The sequence below is a fragment of the Ochotona princeps genome, chromosome 2 (genome assembly GCF_030435755.1).
Source record: "Ochotona princeps isolate mOchPri1 chromosome 2, mOchPri1.hap1, whole genome shotgun sequence".
NCBI lineage: Eukaryota > Metazoa > Chordata > Mammalia > Lagomorpha > Ochotonidae > Ochotona > Ochotona princeps.
Genome location: NC_080833.1, coordinates 19,921,609 through 19,938,733, shown reverse-complemented (window position 1 = coordinate 19,938,733; position 17,125 = coordinate 19,921,609). Strand labels below are relative to the sequence as shown.

Here is a 17,125-nt window from a genome sequence, read left to right as displayed (position 1 = left end):
TACTACCAGAAAATATAAATCTATTGTAAAAAGTTAAAATTTATCCAAATTTAGCCACACATTTACAAATCATATATAGTACCATATAAAGGGAGAAAAGCATAAAATGAATGCTACAATGCAATATTAAAATATAACTGTATCACTTCTTGGCCTTTTGACTAAGATCAAGTGTAAAATATAACTATAAAATATTAACTGTAGTAAAAAAAAAATCTCATGTAAAGTGGAATTAGAAGATAAGTTTAGGGCCAGCACTATGGCATAATGAATAAAGCCACTGCTTACAGCATTCCATATGGGTACCAGTCCTGGCTGTTCACTTCTGATCCAGCTCTCTGCTAATGTGCCTAGGAAAGCATTGGCGCATGGCCCAAATTCTTAGAACCCTGTATCAACATGAGACAAGAAGCTCCTGGCTCCGTATCAACTCAGCTCTGGCTGTTGCAGCTATTTGAGGAGTGAACCAATAGATGGAAGATCTTTTCTCTGTCTCTCCTTCTCTCTGTAAATCTTTCTTTCCAATAAAAACAAATCTTAAAGAAAAAAAAAGTAAGCTTAAGAATAGGCATTGGGGGGCCCGGCGTGGTAGCATAGCAGCTAAAGACCTCACCTTGCACTCACCGAGATCCCATATGGGCACAGGTTCATATCCTGGCAGTCCTGCTTCTCATTCAGCTCCCTGCCTATAGCCTAGAAAGCAGTGGAGGATGCCCAAAGCCCTGGGACCCTGCACCCACGTGGGAGACCCAGAAGTAGTTCCTGGCTCCTGGCTTCAGATCAGTTCAGCTCTGGACATTGCAGCCACTGGGGGAGTAAACCAGCGGATTGAAGATCTTCCTCTGTCTCTCCTCCTCTCTGTATATCTCACTTTCCAACAAAAATAAATAAAATCTTCACAAACAAAAAAAAGGCATTGTGGTGCAGCAGGTTAAGCCTGAGCTTTGCAATGCCCACATTTCTGGCTTCAGTCCTAGCTACTCAACTTCCAATCCAGCTTCCTACTAATATATCCTGGGAAGCAAAGAAAGATGTCAGGGCTTGGGCTCCTGACATCCACAAAGGAGACTCAGATAGAGTTCCTGGATCTTAGATGTTGCTGGCAAATGGGGAGTGAACCAATAGAAGCTCTGTCCCAGCTGCCTGTCAAGTAGATGGGGGTGGGGGGAAACATGGACACGCTTATTTTATCAAAATTTTCAAAATCCAGTTTTTCCATAACATTCATTTTTCATAAACTTTATACACACAGAGCTATCTAGTTAATTTTGTACCCAGCACCTGTGGCTATTGTGGTTAGCTCAAGTGTTAAGAGAAGCTTCTTAGAAGATGCTAGTCATCTTAGTGAGTTTTTTTTTTTAAAGATTTATTCATTTTATTACAGCCAGATATACAGAGAGGAGGAGAGACAGAGAGGAAGATCTTCCGTCCAATGATTCACTCCCCAAGTGAGCCGCAACGGGCTGATGCGCGCCGATCCGAAGCCGGGAACCTGGAACCTCTTCCAGGTCTCCCACGCGGGTGCAGTGTCCCAATGCATTGGGCCGTCCTCGACTGCTTTCCCAGGCCACAAGCAGGGAGCTGGATGGGAAGTGGAGCTGCCGGGATCAGAACCGGCACCCATATGGGATCCCGGGGCTTTCAAGGCGAGGACTTTAGCCGCTAGGCCACGCCGCCGGGCCCGTGAGTTTCTTTTTTTTTAAGATTTATTTTATACTTACTGGAAAGGCAGATTTACAGAGAGAAGGAGATAAGAGACATAGAAAGATCTTCCGTCCACTGGTTCACTTCTCAAGTGGCCGCAAGGCCCAGAGGGGAGCCGATCTGAAGCTAGGAGCCAGGAGCTTCTTCTGGGTCTCCCACACAGCTGCATGATCACAACGCTTTGGGCCATCCTCTACTGCCACAAGCACATTCCAGGGCACAAACAGATGGCTGGATGGGAAGTGGTGCAGCTGGGACACAAACATGTGCTCAAATGGGATCCCAGTGCTTACAAGGCAAGGATTTAACCATTGGGTAATAGTGCTGGGTCCTTGGAAATTGTTCTTTCCGTTAAATTGCCTATCATGATAAAAAATGATCTCTCAGTTCTTATGTATTTTTTGCTACCTGTAAAATGTGTGTTTATGTTGCTGCTAAAGTTAACCTCAGCTACGCAAGGAGTCAGCACCTCTGACCCTGCTATTATTCAAGCAGCAGCTGTATTTCTTTCTATTTTTTTTAAAGATTTATTTATTTTTATTGGAAAGTGAGACAAACAGAGGAGGAGAGACAGAGGAAGATCTTTCATCCGATGATTTACTCCCAAAGCAGCCCCAACAACTAGAGCTAAGCCGATCCAAAGCCAGGAGCCAGGAGCTTCTTCCAGGTCTCCCATATGGGTGCAGGGTCCCAAGACTTTGGGCCATCCTCGACTGCTTTCCCAGGCCACAAGCAGGGAGCTGAAAGGGAAGCAGGGCCACTGGGATTAGAACTGGTGCCCATATAGGATCCCGGTGAGTTCAAGGCAAAGACTTTTGCTGCTACATTAACACCTGGGCCCACAGCAACTCTATTTCTAATGTTAGGAATCTAAGAAAATGATTGGAAGTAGCAAGTGTAGGGCCCGGCGGCGTGGCCTAGTGTCTAAAGTCCTCGCCTTGAACGCACTGGGATCCCATATAGGTGCCGGTTCTAATCCCGGCAGCTCCACTTCCCATCCAGCTCCCTGCTTGTGGCCTGGGAAAAGCAGTCGAGGACAGCCCAAAGCCTTGGGATCCTGCACCCGCATGGGAGACCTGGAAGAAGTTCCTGGATCCTGGCTTCAGATCAGCATAGCATCGGCCATTGTGCTCACTTGGAGAGTGAATCATCGGACGGAAGATCTTTCTTACTGTCTCTCCTCCTCTGTGTATATCTGACTTTGCAATAAGGAAAAAAAAAAGTAGCAAGCGTAAAAGAGTAAAGGAAAATTAAATAAAGTCCCTCCCCCAGCAAAAAGAAAAGATACGACATCTTTGAAGGCAATAAAATATAGTATAAATTGAGGATAAATTGTCTCATTTAAAACCAGATACTAAGGGCCTGGGCAGTAATTCTTACCCTCTTGCACATCTCAGAAATCTGGGAGCAGGAATTTCACAGTCCAACTTAATAGTTTGTGGTGGAAGGAGACAGCTTAGGTAGCCACAGTTCTGAACACTGGCACAGACGAAGGTCAAGGGGGAGCTCAAAGTCTCTTTCCTCCTTACCACAGAGGTGGCAGAATTCTAACTCCAGAGAGGAGACAACTACTGCAGTTAAAAGATATTTTACTGATCACTTCATAAAGTTAAAGCTGGAAGCTAAGTTACTTAAGAAAGGTCTACAACCTTTCCACTGCAACTTTACCCCCAAAATGTTTCATTTCCCTGACTTAAGTGGTAATATCCACAACATGGGATTGACTTCAGGTTGTATAAAAATGAAGCAAGATTCCTGGTTTGCCTTTACCCTGGACCATCCAGACGACAGCAAGGGGCTCCTTGAAGAGCCCTGCTTAACCTAGGAGTTGGTGCTGAGATTGGGGACCAAGTCCAAGTGAGCAGTAACATCCTGCCTCCCCTGCTACGTTCTTGTGTGTGTTTCTCCAGGAGACCACATGACCGAGCAAAGAATCGTGGCCGTTCTTGAGCACCAAGGCCAATCTCCTGACAGTGAACACAGAGATAATATGTCAATCTCACCCGTGACTCACTTCATGGCAACTGAGAGGAAATTCAGGTGGATGGAGTCCAGATGGCCGCAGCTACCTGCGTCAAACAGGAATCACGGCCCGGTCCTCACCTCAAGCTGCCGAATGGCTGTCTCCCGTTCTTTGATGTGCTCCAGGTCCTGCTCCGTGATGGCTGCCTCATCCTCCTGGCTCTGCATCTGGTTCCACTCCTCATGGCTGCAGAAAAACAGGTACACTAATGCTCTGCACTCTACAACATGCCAACAAAGCCTCTTGTAGACACACTGCTACAGCCACAAAGACCTGGAGGGTCACACATTTCCTGTCAAGAGGCAAAGAGCTGGTAACAGGAGGGGCACGGGCAAAACTAAAACGAAGGAGGATTATAACGGAAGCATTCCTCACCGGTTCCACTGAGGGGTGGCAAGGACATGCCAGACAAAGAAAGCAGCCAGTGACGTGAACCAACTCACTGAAAGCCTATCTCTTATTACACTGGACCCGAAAAACCCTGAAACTCCAGTGTTGTATGCTTTTCCAAGGGTATGAATAAATCATCCTTTATCTCCAAGTGCTAGAAAGGCAGAAGTTCCTAAGGCAGAATCCCAGGGCCATTGCTGAAGCTCCCTGCTAATGTGCCTGAAAAATAAAGTGGAAAATGCCCAACTACTTGAGTCCCTGGACCTACAGGTGAAAACCAGATATAATTCCTGGATCCAGGTTTCAGATTGACTCAGCTCTGACCATTACAGCCACTGCAGCCTTTGGAGGAGTAAACCAGTGCATAGAAGACCTCTCTCCATCTCTCCTCTAATTCTGCTTTTAAAATAATATAAAATAAATCATGGCCCAGCGTAGTAGTCTAGTGGCTAAAGTCCTCGCCTTGCATGCACCAGGATCCCATATGGGCACCAGTTCTTGTCCCGGATGCTCTAACTTCCCATCCAGCTCCCTGCCTGTGGCCTGGGAAAGCAGTCAAGGACAGCCCAAAGCCTTGGGACCCTGCACCCACACGGGAGACCCAGAAGAAGCTCCTGGTCCTGACTTTGGATTGGCTCAACTCCGGCTGTTGCAGGCACTTGGGGAGTGAACCAACAGATGGAAGATCTTTCTATCTCTCCTCTCTGTAAATCTGACTTAGCAATAAAAATAAATAAGTCTAAAAAAAAAATCAAAAAAGGGAAGGAAGTAAGAAAGAACAAAAGAAAAAAGGAGAGGGGAAAGGAGGGAAGGAAAGGAGGGGAGGGGAGGGGAGGGGAGGGGAGGGGAGGGGAGGGGAGGGGAGGGGAGGGGAGGGGAGGGGAGGGGGAAGGATGAGATGTCCTTTTCTAAAGGTGAGTAGGCCGATACACAAGCACTCTGGAGAACATGCTCTGAATTAGAGGTCCAGTGATTTAGACTTCCCTGTGAAGTCACCCTTATTCCTGCAGACTCAAGGTCTCCCTGAAACATAGAGACATCAGGGCTTCTTACAAATCGGTATGTTATCTGCAATGACTCCTTTCCTAATTCAAAGATATTAAGACAGTCCTAAGAGAGTCCATGGTTTTTTAACTTTTATTATGTGGATTTTCTATTACCTACCAAAAATCCCCTTTTATTTTAATTTCCTTTTAATTAATTTCTTTTTAAAAGATTTACTTATTTATTTGAATGGCAAAGTGACAAAGATCTTCCATCTACTGGTTTATGCTCCAGATGGCTGAAGCCAGGAGACCAGAATTCCTGGTCTCCCACGTTGATGGCAGGGACCCAAGCACTTGGGCCATCTTTCACTGCCTTCCCAGCACACTAATCTGAAGATGGATGAGAAGCCAAGACTGGAACGGGCACTCTGACAATGAAATGTAAGCATCCCCAGAAGTGGCTTAACACTGTGCCACAGCACTAGCCCTAGTGATTTTTTTTATTTTTTATTTATTTTATTTTTTTTTTTTAAAGATTTATTCGTTTTATTACAAAGTCAGATATACAGAGAGGAGGAGAGACAGAGAGAAAGATCTTCCGTCCGATGATTCACTCCCCAAGTGAGCCGCAACGGGCCGATGCGCGCCGATCCGAAGCCGGGAACCTGGAACCTCTTCCGGGTCTCCCACGCGGGTGCAAGGTCCCAATGCATTGGGTCGTCCTCGACTGCCTTCCCAGGCCACAAGCAGGGAGCTGGATGGGAAGTGGAGCTGCCGGGATTAGAACCAGCGCCCATATGGGATCCCGAGGCGTTCAAGGCAAGGACTTTAGCTGCTAGGCCACGCCGCCGGGCCCGTGATTTTTTTTAAATCAAAAATAATTTAAAAATATATATACTCCCATCACAACTATCCAGTGGGTTCTATGAATAATTCTTTTACCTGTCAAATGAGACAAGCTGCTCCTCTCTTTGCCTCTCTTCCGCCTGGAAAACAGATGGTATTATTGCTGTTATTCAGAAATACATCCCAGACACACACACACACACACACACACACACACAAGGGTTTCCTTAGCTACAGTATAAAGAAGTGACATCTCCTGGCTTTGACAGGATCTGGAAGATGACACAGGATTCTGGGAAACCGTCTTAATCAAGAAATGGACTGAAAGCAATCCTGTCCTTCCCTTCTGGACCCAGACCAGAAACTGTGTTAAATAGCATGGAGCAAGGATAATAACAGACACAACCACAGTCTTTTTGAAAATAGGGGAAGATAAGGAAAGGGTTTATGTCTTGCAAGGTTAAGAAAATGTAAATATTTCTCCAAGAATATAGCATACTAAGTATTATAGTGGAAAATTCACTTCAAAAATCTGACTAATGTACATATTACTCTGTAACTTCTACAGACAAACCTATTTTCTTTTTTTTTGTTGGATATATCTTTTTTTTTTATTAATTACATTGTATTATGTGACACAGTTTCATAGGTACTGGGATTCTCCCCTCCCCTTCCCAAACCCTTCCCCCATGGTGGATTCCTCCACCTTGTTGCATAACCACAGTTCAAGTTCAGTTGAGATTCCCTCATTGCAAGCATATACCAAACATAGAGTCCAGCATGTTATTGTCCAGTCAAGTTCAACAGCTTCTTAGGCAGACCCCCCTCTGGGCCAAACCTATTTTCAATTTAAGAGTTTTAATCTTCCTATAATAGCAATACAGGACAAGCAAAAATGAAGGAAATTTTCAAAATTTGTCAAATGAGAATAATACTGTGAGTTTTTTGTTGTTGTTGTTGTTTGTTTGTTTTTCCTTTCTCCCCAGATCAAGCACAGTGACAATGTCCTGGAAACCCACCCACATGCTCTCTCCAGTAGACTTCCTTCCCCACTAAGTACCCATGACCCTGACTTTGTGGACGTCATTTCCTTGCAGTTTAAAGACAGTGACATACATCTCTGCTACATATCAATTTGCTGTGTCTGAACTTTACATAGTGGAATTATACTGCTTACATTCTTTCATGCTTTGCTTGTATCACATTCCAGAGAACACCAGATGTGTCCCTGATGCTGAATGCAACCGTGGTTTGTTCAATTTCTTTCTGGAATAACTCGGTACATGAACACCACAGCATGCTCATCCATTCTACCTTTGAAGGACATCTGCATGCTTTCAATTTGTGAATGGCTGCTCTAAGTGCTACCGCAGGGAACATTCTCCTACATACACTCCGGTAGACACATGTACGGGTTCCCCAGGATGGATGTGCTGGGTCACAAGGTGTACAAGTGTTCTATAGATACAGCCAAAATGTCTTCCAAAGGGTTGTTTCGATTTGTACTACCTGTACTGGACAAGCAGGAAGGTTCCCGGTGCATCAAATCCACAACCAACACCCTCGCTGTGTCTCATATGATCTCACTGTTTCAACCTGAGATTCCAGGATTACTGAAGAAGCTGTGTACCCTTCTATTTGCTTTATCGTTATTCAAAATTACACTCATGCTTACTTGCCTTTTTCTGTGTTGACATTTGCACTCATGGAGCAAAAGCACTGGTGGATAAAATGGCTGAGTCATGGCATCAGACTGTACTAATATTACTCATTGCCAGGTACTCACAGGGAGAAAAGAAAATCCGAGCTGTCCTTGATGAAGCCTTCTACAGAAACAATTAATTAAATTTTGATCTCTCAAAGCACATCATTTTAATAGTCAGTATAATGAAGTGGGTAGTACATATGAACTCTCTCAGCTGCGTGCAACTGAACTTGAACTGTCTGCTTCCAAGAAAAGCATCTGTGTAACTAACCTGCAGTTGCAGGCTGAACTAGCAACTTTGGGGAACACCATTTTTGCTTATCTATAAAACTTTCATAAGCTTTTTGAGATATACACAGAAACTTTTCAGGTGGCATACTTCTTGAAAATCACCAAGTCCATCCTTCAAGGGGCTCAACAGTATTGGTTGCCAATGATAAAAATGTAGATTTCAAGTAAAAAACAAAACAAAACAAAGATCCAGAATTTCTGAAACCCACATCTAACACTGTGAAGAGCTTCCCAGTGTTTGAAAAGTTGTCTGTTGAAACCCTTAGTAACATGTTTTTCCTTTTTATGTTGTATAATGAGATGTGTCACATCTGGAAGACTTCCATACCTGGGAACCTCTTTTCAAAATGACGGATATATGTTTTAGAAATCATGCAATAATCAATTATCCAAAGTATAAAATAAACCAGCAAAGGTTTACATAACAGTATGAGAAAGTCATGGGTAGGGTTTTAGATTCCACAAGGTAACTAACTTCGCTCAAGTTGTGACATCGCATCCAGGAAGGGTAGCAACAACGCCCCCTGAGGAACCCACTTACCGAAAGCCGAGACCCAGCTCTAGCCCTGGCAATGCTCTCCTTTTCTTTCTCAGACACCCTTCTCTGCACGGCTTGGAAGTTGTTTAAGGCTGCAGAGAAGTCATTCATGAGGCGTTCCTTCTGAAGTTTCTGCTGGCGCTGAGGAAATTCAGCAAGAACATGAAATTTCCTGTTAACCCAGAATCACTTGTTTTCATTTCTATTAAACACAACAGTATTCCCCATTAAGATTTTAAAATAAAAAAAATATTATAGGACAGGATTTTTTCTTAAGCTTTACTTATTTTCAAAGCAGTTTTATATATATATAGAAAAGAGACAATCAGAGATCTTTCATCCACTGATTCACTCTCCAAATGGTAACAATAGGCAGGGTTGAGCCAGGCTGGTGCCAGGAGTAAGGACCTCCATTTGGGTCTCCCACATGTGTACAAAGAACCCAAGCTTTTGAGGGCTTGATCCACAACATCACAGGCACAGGAGCAGGAAACCCAATCAGAAGTGCAGCTGCACTCAGACTGACACTCTAATATTGGATATTTGTGTCCCAAGGGGTGGGTTAACCTATTGAATCACAATGACTGTCCCATGCAGGTTACCTTATCAAACCTGCTACTTCAATGCCTCAAAAAATACACACAGAGCACTAGCCAGCTGCTGCGAATACAGAAGTAGAAACTCACCCTTTACCTCAAATAGCTTATCACCTATTTTTAGATTAAGGTTGTAGACAGACAAGTAAACTCATTATGAATAATCGCTATATCCAGTAAGTATCAAAGGAGTTCAGGGGCAAGAATAATCAGTAAGAAATTAAGTGGGAAAAAAAAAGCCTTAAGAGACAGACACTGATGGCAGAGTAAGGCAAGCAAAAGCAGAAGGGGTAAGGCTGTGCAAGAATGGGGAGAGCATGAACAAAGGCAGAGCAGCAGAAATCTTAAAGGGGTTCACCAGGAGGCCATGTGGCTGGAACCAAAGGTTTATTCATGAGCATGGCTAAAAAGTAACACTAGAAAGCAAGGGAGGTGCTGACAGGAGTAGATTTGCAGGGCAATGAAGATAGCTAAGCAGAGAACATGATAATTTAGAAACACTGGTTGGTGATGATATATAAGGTAAAATAGAAAAAGGGAACACATTGCAAAGATTATTTCAATAGTCTTAGGATTTTTAACATGGTAATGGGTTCATAAAGAAGAAATTAGGAGGTGTTCTCAAGATAACAAAATACAGGTATCCCATATCATAGTGCCAGTTCAAGTCCCAGCTGCTCCACTTCTCATCTAGCTGTCCTCCTAATGTGCCTGGAAAAGACAAGGCAGACGGCCCAAGTACCTAGGACCCTACCACCCAGGTGAGAGACGCAGATAGAGTTCTGGGCTCCCGGCTTCACAGTGGCCCGGACCCAGCTCCAGCCACTGCAGCCATTTAGGAAGCAAAGAAGCAAGAGGATCCATTGCTGTTTCTCTCTCTTTTCATCTCTTGCTGCCACTCTTTCTTCCTTTTTTTTTAACTTTTATTTTTCACGCTACAGTTCCAGCGGCTCACTCTCCTCAACTCCCTCCCTCCTACTGTTTTCCCCTATAACAATAGTATAGTCTTTCAAACAGTCACATCATTCTTCTATCACTCTCTCAAATAAATAAAAAATAAATAAATCTTTAGGGAAAAAAATGAATAATCAATTTAGGAACTATTAAGACATGGTGACTATGGTAGGGGAAAAGGAAAGTCAAGAATGACTCAAATTCCAAACCAGAAAAAACAATAATATTGAAAGCAAACTTGGGAGAATAACTTCATTTCCTCTTTTTGGGATTTCAATTTTTAAATAAACATCATAGTAATAAGGAGAATGAAGACATCATCCCCCAACCACTCCATCCCAAAATTCTTTTAAATATTTTAGTGTAAACATTTTCCATCATGATTTTAATGTTACATATATCCATCAAGTTTATCCATTAAATTTTATGTAAAAAAAAAATTTATGTAAACATTTCATTTAGATTTCCCAGTTTTTAACTATTACAAATAAATTTAAAGTAAGCCACTGTAATAGCTAATATTTATGCAACATTCACAATGTACAACAGACATAAAATAACTCAATCTGCATAATAATCTGTATACTAAATACTGTTATAATTTCTATTTTACTAATCCAAAGGTCAGAGAGGTAAGTAATTTTCCCAGGATCACTCAGTAAGTGGCAAAGTTGGAGTTTAAATTTAGGACATCTGGGGCCCGGCGGCGTGGCCTAGCAGCTAAAGTCCTCGCCTTGAAAGCCCCAGGATCCCATATGGGCACCGGTTCTAATCCCGGCAGCTCCACTTCCCATCCAGCTCCCTGCTTGTGGCCTGGAAAAGCAGTCGAGGATGGCCCAAAGCCTTGGGACACTGCACCCGCATGGGAGACCTGGAGGAAGTTCCTGGTTCCCGGCTTCGGATCGGCGCAGACCAGCCGTTGCGGCTCACTTGGGGAGTGAATCATCGGACGGAAGATCTTTCTCTCTGTCTCTCCTCCTCTCTATATATCTGACTTTGTAATAAAAATAAATCTTTCAAAAAAAAAATTTAGGACATCTGGCTCCAGAGTACATAGCAATTTTTTTCTTTCAGATTTTCTACTCCCACCTTAGGACAAATTTGCATGAGAGCAATTATGAAGTTAAAAAGCATGAACTTTTGGGCCCGGCGGCGTGGCCTAGCAGCTAAAGTCCTCGTCTTGAACACCCCGGGATCCCATATGGGCGCTGGTTCTAATCCCGGCAGCTCCACTTCCCATCCAGCTCCCTGCTTGTGGCCTGGGAAAGCAGTCGAGGACGACCCAATGCATTGGGACACTGCACCCGCGTGGGAGACCCGGAAGAGGTTCCTGGTTCCTGGCTTTGGATCGGCATAGCATCGGCCGTTGCGGCTCACTTGGGGAGTGAATCATCGGGTGGAAGATCTTTCTCTCTGTCTCTCCTCCTCTCTGTATATCTGACTTTGTAATAAAAATAAATAAAATCTTTAAAAAAAAAAATAGCATGAACTTTTGGTGCCAGCATGGTGGCATAGTAAGTTAATCACCTGCCTGCAGCACTGGCATCCCATATCAGAGCTGGTTCATGATTCAGCTGCTCCACTTCCCATCCGGCTCCCTGCTTATAGCCTGGAAAATCAGTGGAGAATGGTCCAAGGTCTTGGGACCCTGCACCCACGTGGGAGAAACAGAGGAAGCTCCTGGCTCCCAGCTTTGGATCAGCCCAGATCTGGCCATTGGTGAGTGAAGCAGTGGACAAAAGACTTTCTCTATCCTTCTCTTTCTGCAAAATTTGTCTTCTAAATAAATAAAGATTTTTTTAAAAAAAGTACAATCTTCTTATGATAACAGATATTACCAATTAGGTGATCTAAGGGTTTGGGGTGAGACATGAGCAACTCAGTACAAGACTTCACATATTTATTTATGAAGGTAGCATATTTAGGAGGAGATGTCAGGGCAGGAACTGGACCAAGTGGACGGAAACTTGGGATAAGGGGATGAGGAGGGAAAAGATGTGGGTGTCATGATTACGAGGTGACAGGGAATGTGACAGAAGACAGGACTCCTGAGGGAAGCAGCACAGCAGCAGAGAACCTGAGCGCTGGCAGAGCCTCAGGAAGGCCAGGGCAGAGGGCTGAGAAGGAGCCTGGGGGGTCACCAGAGGGGGTAGGCTTACCAAAGAGAGTAACAGGAAGAATAAAGGAGATGGGATGGACAAGAGGATCAAAGAAAACAGAAGAAAAGTGAGTAAACACTCAGAAAAAGGCCACTGGATTAGGCAACTAGATCACTGATTACAGCATGCAATTAAAAAAAAAACTGAAAGCAGGAGCTGCAATGTGTAAGATCGTCATGAACAGATGGGCTAAGGGGCTAAAATGAATGAGACAACAAAACAGTAAGAAAGAAAGAAGAGAATCAGCACAACAGGAGGAAAGGAATCAGAGTTGTCTCATCAGAGAGCGCAGTTTGTACATCTATTTTGCATGCTTAATGACCCCAGCTAATGGACGAGAACAACAGCATGCATGATCCAAAAATAACCTTTGCTTACATCTCAAATACATTAGATGAGAAAATTTGGGGTAGCAGATTTAATTTTCTATTTATATTTTGCTTAGGCTACACTTAACCGTGAAGCACTTCAGAATATTCTGTCTTAAGCAGACCTGTAGACTTTATTTCTATCACTATATTAAAAAAAAAAAGTACATACTGCTTAGCTGTGCAGCTGAGAGGAAGAAACGGATAATTTGAGAACTGTCTGGAAATAGTGGATGGCAAGGGGGACCTGGCTTACACTGAAGTCAGCATGAAGAACAATTAAACAACCCACAGACTGATAACAAAAGGGTGATTATAGCAAGATGACTTTTTTTTAAAGCAAGACCAATTAATACTTTATACTTTTCATATTTCTAATTAATTAGTTAAGAGTTAACTTGACAGGTAGAGACAAGAGAGAATGAAAGGGCAGGGAGGTGGAGGAAGAGAGGGAGGGAAGGAGAGAGAGAGAGAGAGAGAGAGAGAGAGAGAGAGAGAGAGAGAGAGAGAGAGAATGAGCTCCTCCTGGTTCATGCCCCTCAAATGCTACAACACCAGGGCAGGCTTGGTTATGGCAAAGCTCAGAATCAGAAACTCAATCCAGGTAGCCCACAAAGGCAGCAGGGACATAATGAGCCATCACCGGGCTGTCTCCCCAAGTGTCCTTCAGCAGGCGCCACAGACCAGACTTGAAACTCGAAAGCAGCGGCTTTGGTAAGGTGTGCAGGCCCCAAGTGGTGTCTTAACCACAAGGTGACATATCTGCCCTTTTTTATAACGACTTTGTAGTGCGATGATGAAGCATGCAGTCTTGGCTCCTCTTTCAAGCGAGTGGGAACCAAAACTCCTGCCTGATAAACAGATCTCCAGTAAGAATTTGACATTACGACCTGGGACTATGCTCACACAAACGTATGAAATAGATGTTTCCTGTAATAGCATCTGCCCTTAAGACATGGCACACATTCTAGCTTTTCTACTCTTTACATTTTTTTAAATGCTGTTCACAAAAATGTCTAAGACTCATGGTCTGAAAAACAACTCAGAGAGCTTTGTTTCCAGAGTCATTAGGGACAGGATATCAACATTTACAATGTCCAGTAATGAAAAGCAGTGCAAGTTAAGTGCCCCTAGTGAATATCCTGGAAGCTAAAAGCAAAACAGAATCACAACAGGCTAACACAGATGGAGGCTGTCTTCCTGAGGAAGAAGGACTTGAGGGAGAAGGCCATTTTACAGGTAAATGAGTCAGCCACTGAGAAGGGCAGGCCACACATGACTTCAGGAATCTATGCACAAAATCATTGCATTATTCAGACTGTGTTTTTAAATGACTGAATGGCCACTGAATAAAGTGGAAATCTTGGGGCCAGGGTTGTGGCGTAGCAGGTAAGCCGCTGTTTATAATGTTGGCAATCTAGTTCAGATGACCAAAATACTTGGCCCCTACCTTCCATGTTCATGTTGGGGACTCCAAGGCAGTTCCAAGCTCCTGGCTTTGGCCTGATCCAACCCCTGCTTTTGTAGCCATTTTGGGAGTAAAACAGTAGATGAAGATCTCTTTCCCTCCATTTCCCTCTTTCTCCCTCACTATTTCAAACAGAGTAAATCATTGAGATTTCCCCTCAGGCAAACTCATTTGATTAAAACATTGAGAACATCAATGACATGCTATCAATGACAGCAGCAGCCACTGCCTGTGCAGTACCTACACCTGCCAGGCACTTGGCTACATTGGGTGCACATCCTCTGTCCTGGCGCACTGGTCACATATGTACCACTTTACAGAAGACAGCCAACCAGCACCTAGATCAACTTGTGTTTGTTTCCCACACTGTCTTCCTACTGAATAAGCAGAATAAAACAGAAAGTACCAACCTGTTCGGAAGCAGATAAGGGAAGGGGCAAGGACCCCAATTCCTTTAGCAATTCATTTGTTTCCTTGGCCAGTTGATTTGTGGAGTGTTGCAACTGTTGTCTAAAAGAGAAAAGATAGGATTCAGAATGCTGTCACTTCTTGGTGCTCAGCAACACCAGCCCTGCCCACTCCTTTCCAGGCACTTCACATCACTGAGCAGCCTCAATGACACCGACTGAGGGAGGCACGGATCAGATATCATCATATTTGGGAAGAAAAGAAATGTAAGGAGAGTAAACACCACCTTAACCTACATCTCACCTTTTCAACACTGAACTCTCACAAAACCCTCCAGCTGAACTTCCCAGGACTTCCGCATGGCCAGTGTTTGTCACAGGCACTGATCAGAATCCAGGCACAGGGGGGCAGCATGAAAAGGTCATCAAAAGCAATGCTTCAGGCCCAATGTGATAGCTTAGTGGCTAAATCCTAGCCTTTCATGTGCCAGGATCCCATAAGGGTGCTGGTTTGTGTCCCAGCTGCTTCACTTCCCATCCAGCTCCCTGCTTGTGGCCTGGGAAAGCAGTCGAGGATGGCCCAATTCCTTGGGACCCTACACTCGCATGGGAAGCAAAGAAGAAGTTCCTGGCTCGTGGCTTCAGATCAGCTCAGTTCTGGCCATTGTGGCCACTTGAGGAGTGAACCAGAAGATAGAAAATTCTTCTCTCTGTCCCTCCTTCTCCCTGTAAGTATGTCTTAAAAAAAAAAAAAAAAAAACATTGCCTCCTGCCTACCCAGGGGGTAATCTCTAAAGATCTATGCTCCCTGTCCTTCCTTAAAGCTGGTTCTTTCTCAGCTTTACCCATGGCTCCCTACCTGCTCATTATGCTTGACTTCCTGGCTATTCCCTCTGAAACAAAGAAGCCCTTTGCGGTTTTAAAATATATAGAGAGAGAGAGGAGAAAAGAAATTAAAGAGGGACTATGTAATACACTAAGTGGGGCTGCAAAACAATGGAAATAAAAAGAATCCTTTTCGTTCATGGTTGTCTCTATCCTCAGGCTTTTTCTACACAGAATTTAAGGGAGGACAGAGAAACCCCATGCTGCAGAGTGGATGCTGTGTTCCTCAAAAATTCCTATGTTGAAATTCTAATCCCTGGGAAACAGTACTACGAGATGCAATCCTTCAGGAGTTGATTAGATTATGAAGATGGAACCTCTTGAATGGCTCATTTTAAAGTTTTCAGGTGTTTGAGCTAGTGGTTAACAAGTCAGTATCCCAGGGCAGACATTGAGCAGCTTAAGCTGTGCTTGGGATGCATCATCCTCTATCAGAATGTCAGTAAGAGTCCTGGTTGCTCCACTTCTGATCCAGCTTCCTGCAATGCTGCCGCTGACAGCCCAGACGCTTGGGCACTTACCATTCATATGGCAGACCCAGATGGAGTTCTGGTCTGCTGACTTCTGCCTGACCAGGCCTCCACTGGTGCAGGCATTTGGAGAATATTCCAGCAGATGGGAAGATCTCTTTTTCCCTTTTCCTGTCACTTTTCAAGTAAGTGAACAAATCTCAACAACAAATATACCCACATCCAAAACTAAAGTACTTGGGTCCAACAACTGGAAAAATGACTCCAGCTTCCTGCTAATGCAGTCTCTGCGAGGCAGCTGTGAAGGCTCAAGTAACTTGAGGCCTTGCCACTATGTGGGGAACCTGGATTGGGATCCTAGCTCCCAGGTTCAACCCTGCCTAATTCTAAAGTTTCAAACATTTGAAGACTAGACCAGAAGATAAATACTTTCTTCCTGTCTCTCTCTCTCAAATAAATAAGTAAACAAAATTTTTGAAGAAGAAATGTCTAACAGTTGCCTTGCCCCTTCTACCAAGTGAGGTAACAGGAAGAAGGCACCATCCATGACAAAGCTGGCCCTCATCAGTCACTGTATTTACCATCGCCTTTCCTTGCCCACCCCAGCCTATAGAACCATGAGAAAGACACACACTTTGTGGATGAACCTCCCAATTCCCAGCACTGTTACAGCAGTTCAGTTTAAGAAACTATCCTACTAATACACACACACAAAAATCAAAAACATCAGGCCTGAAATCTCAGAGACTACTACAATATCCAGATATTTCACTTTGCCCTAGAATATGCTCACAGTAGGGACTGGATCCATGGCTCGACAGGCTAATCCTCCACCTGCAAGTGCCAGCATTCCATATAGGCGCTGCTTTGTGTCCTGGCTGCTCCACTTCCCATCCAGCTCCCTGTCTGTGATGTGGGAAAGAACCAGAGGAAAACTGAAGTCCTTGGGACCCTGCACCCACACTGGAGACGTGGAAGAAGCTCCTGGCTCCTGGCTTCAGATGGGCTCAGCTCCAGCTGTTGCAGTTACTTGGGGAGTGAAACAGTGGATGGAAGATTGTTCTGTCTCTCCTCTCAGTAAATCTGATCTGTTTTTCCAATAAAAATAAATCAATCTTAAAAAAAAAGAGAAAGAAATGCCTGCGGTAATAATTATCTTTCTTTAACTTCACAATGTCTAGGACAAGAAATAAATGTTTTGTTTTGCTATTTAAGATTTATTTATTTTTCTTGGAAAACCAGATCAGATTTATGGAGGACAAAGAGAGAAAGATCTTCTATCTGCTAGTTTACTCCCCAAGTGGCCGCAATGGCCAGAGCTGAGCCAATCCTAAG

The 17,125-nt window shown here is 43.9% G+C and overlaps 1 protein-coding gene across 1 annotated transcript in view; it reads right to left on the bottom strand.

The window, feature by feature from the left end:
• Positions 1-17,125, bottom strand: part of STX12 (syntaxin 12) — a 40,258-nt gene that overhangs the window by 9,719 nt on the left and 13,414 nt on the right. The window contains exons 3-6 of the mRNA XM_004592189.3: positions 14,439-14,538; positions 8,487-8,624; positions 6,046-6,089; positions 3,808-3,913 (exon numbers count right to left, since the gene is read on the bottom strand). Coding sequence (XP_004592246.2) covers positions 3,808-3,913; positions 6,046-6,089; positions 8,487-8,624; positions 14,439-14,538 — 388 coding nt within the window. The remainder of the gene's footprint in view (positions 1-3,807; positions 3,914-6,045; positions 6,090-8,486; positions 8,625-14,438; positions 14,539-17,125) is intronic.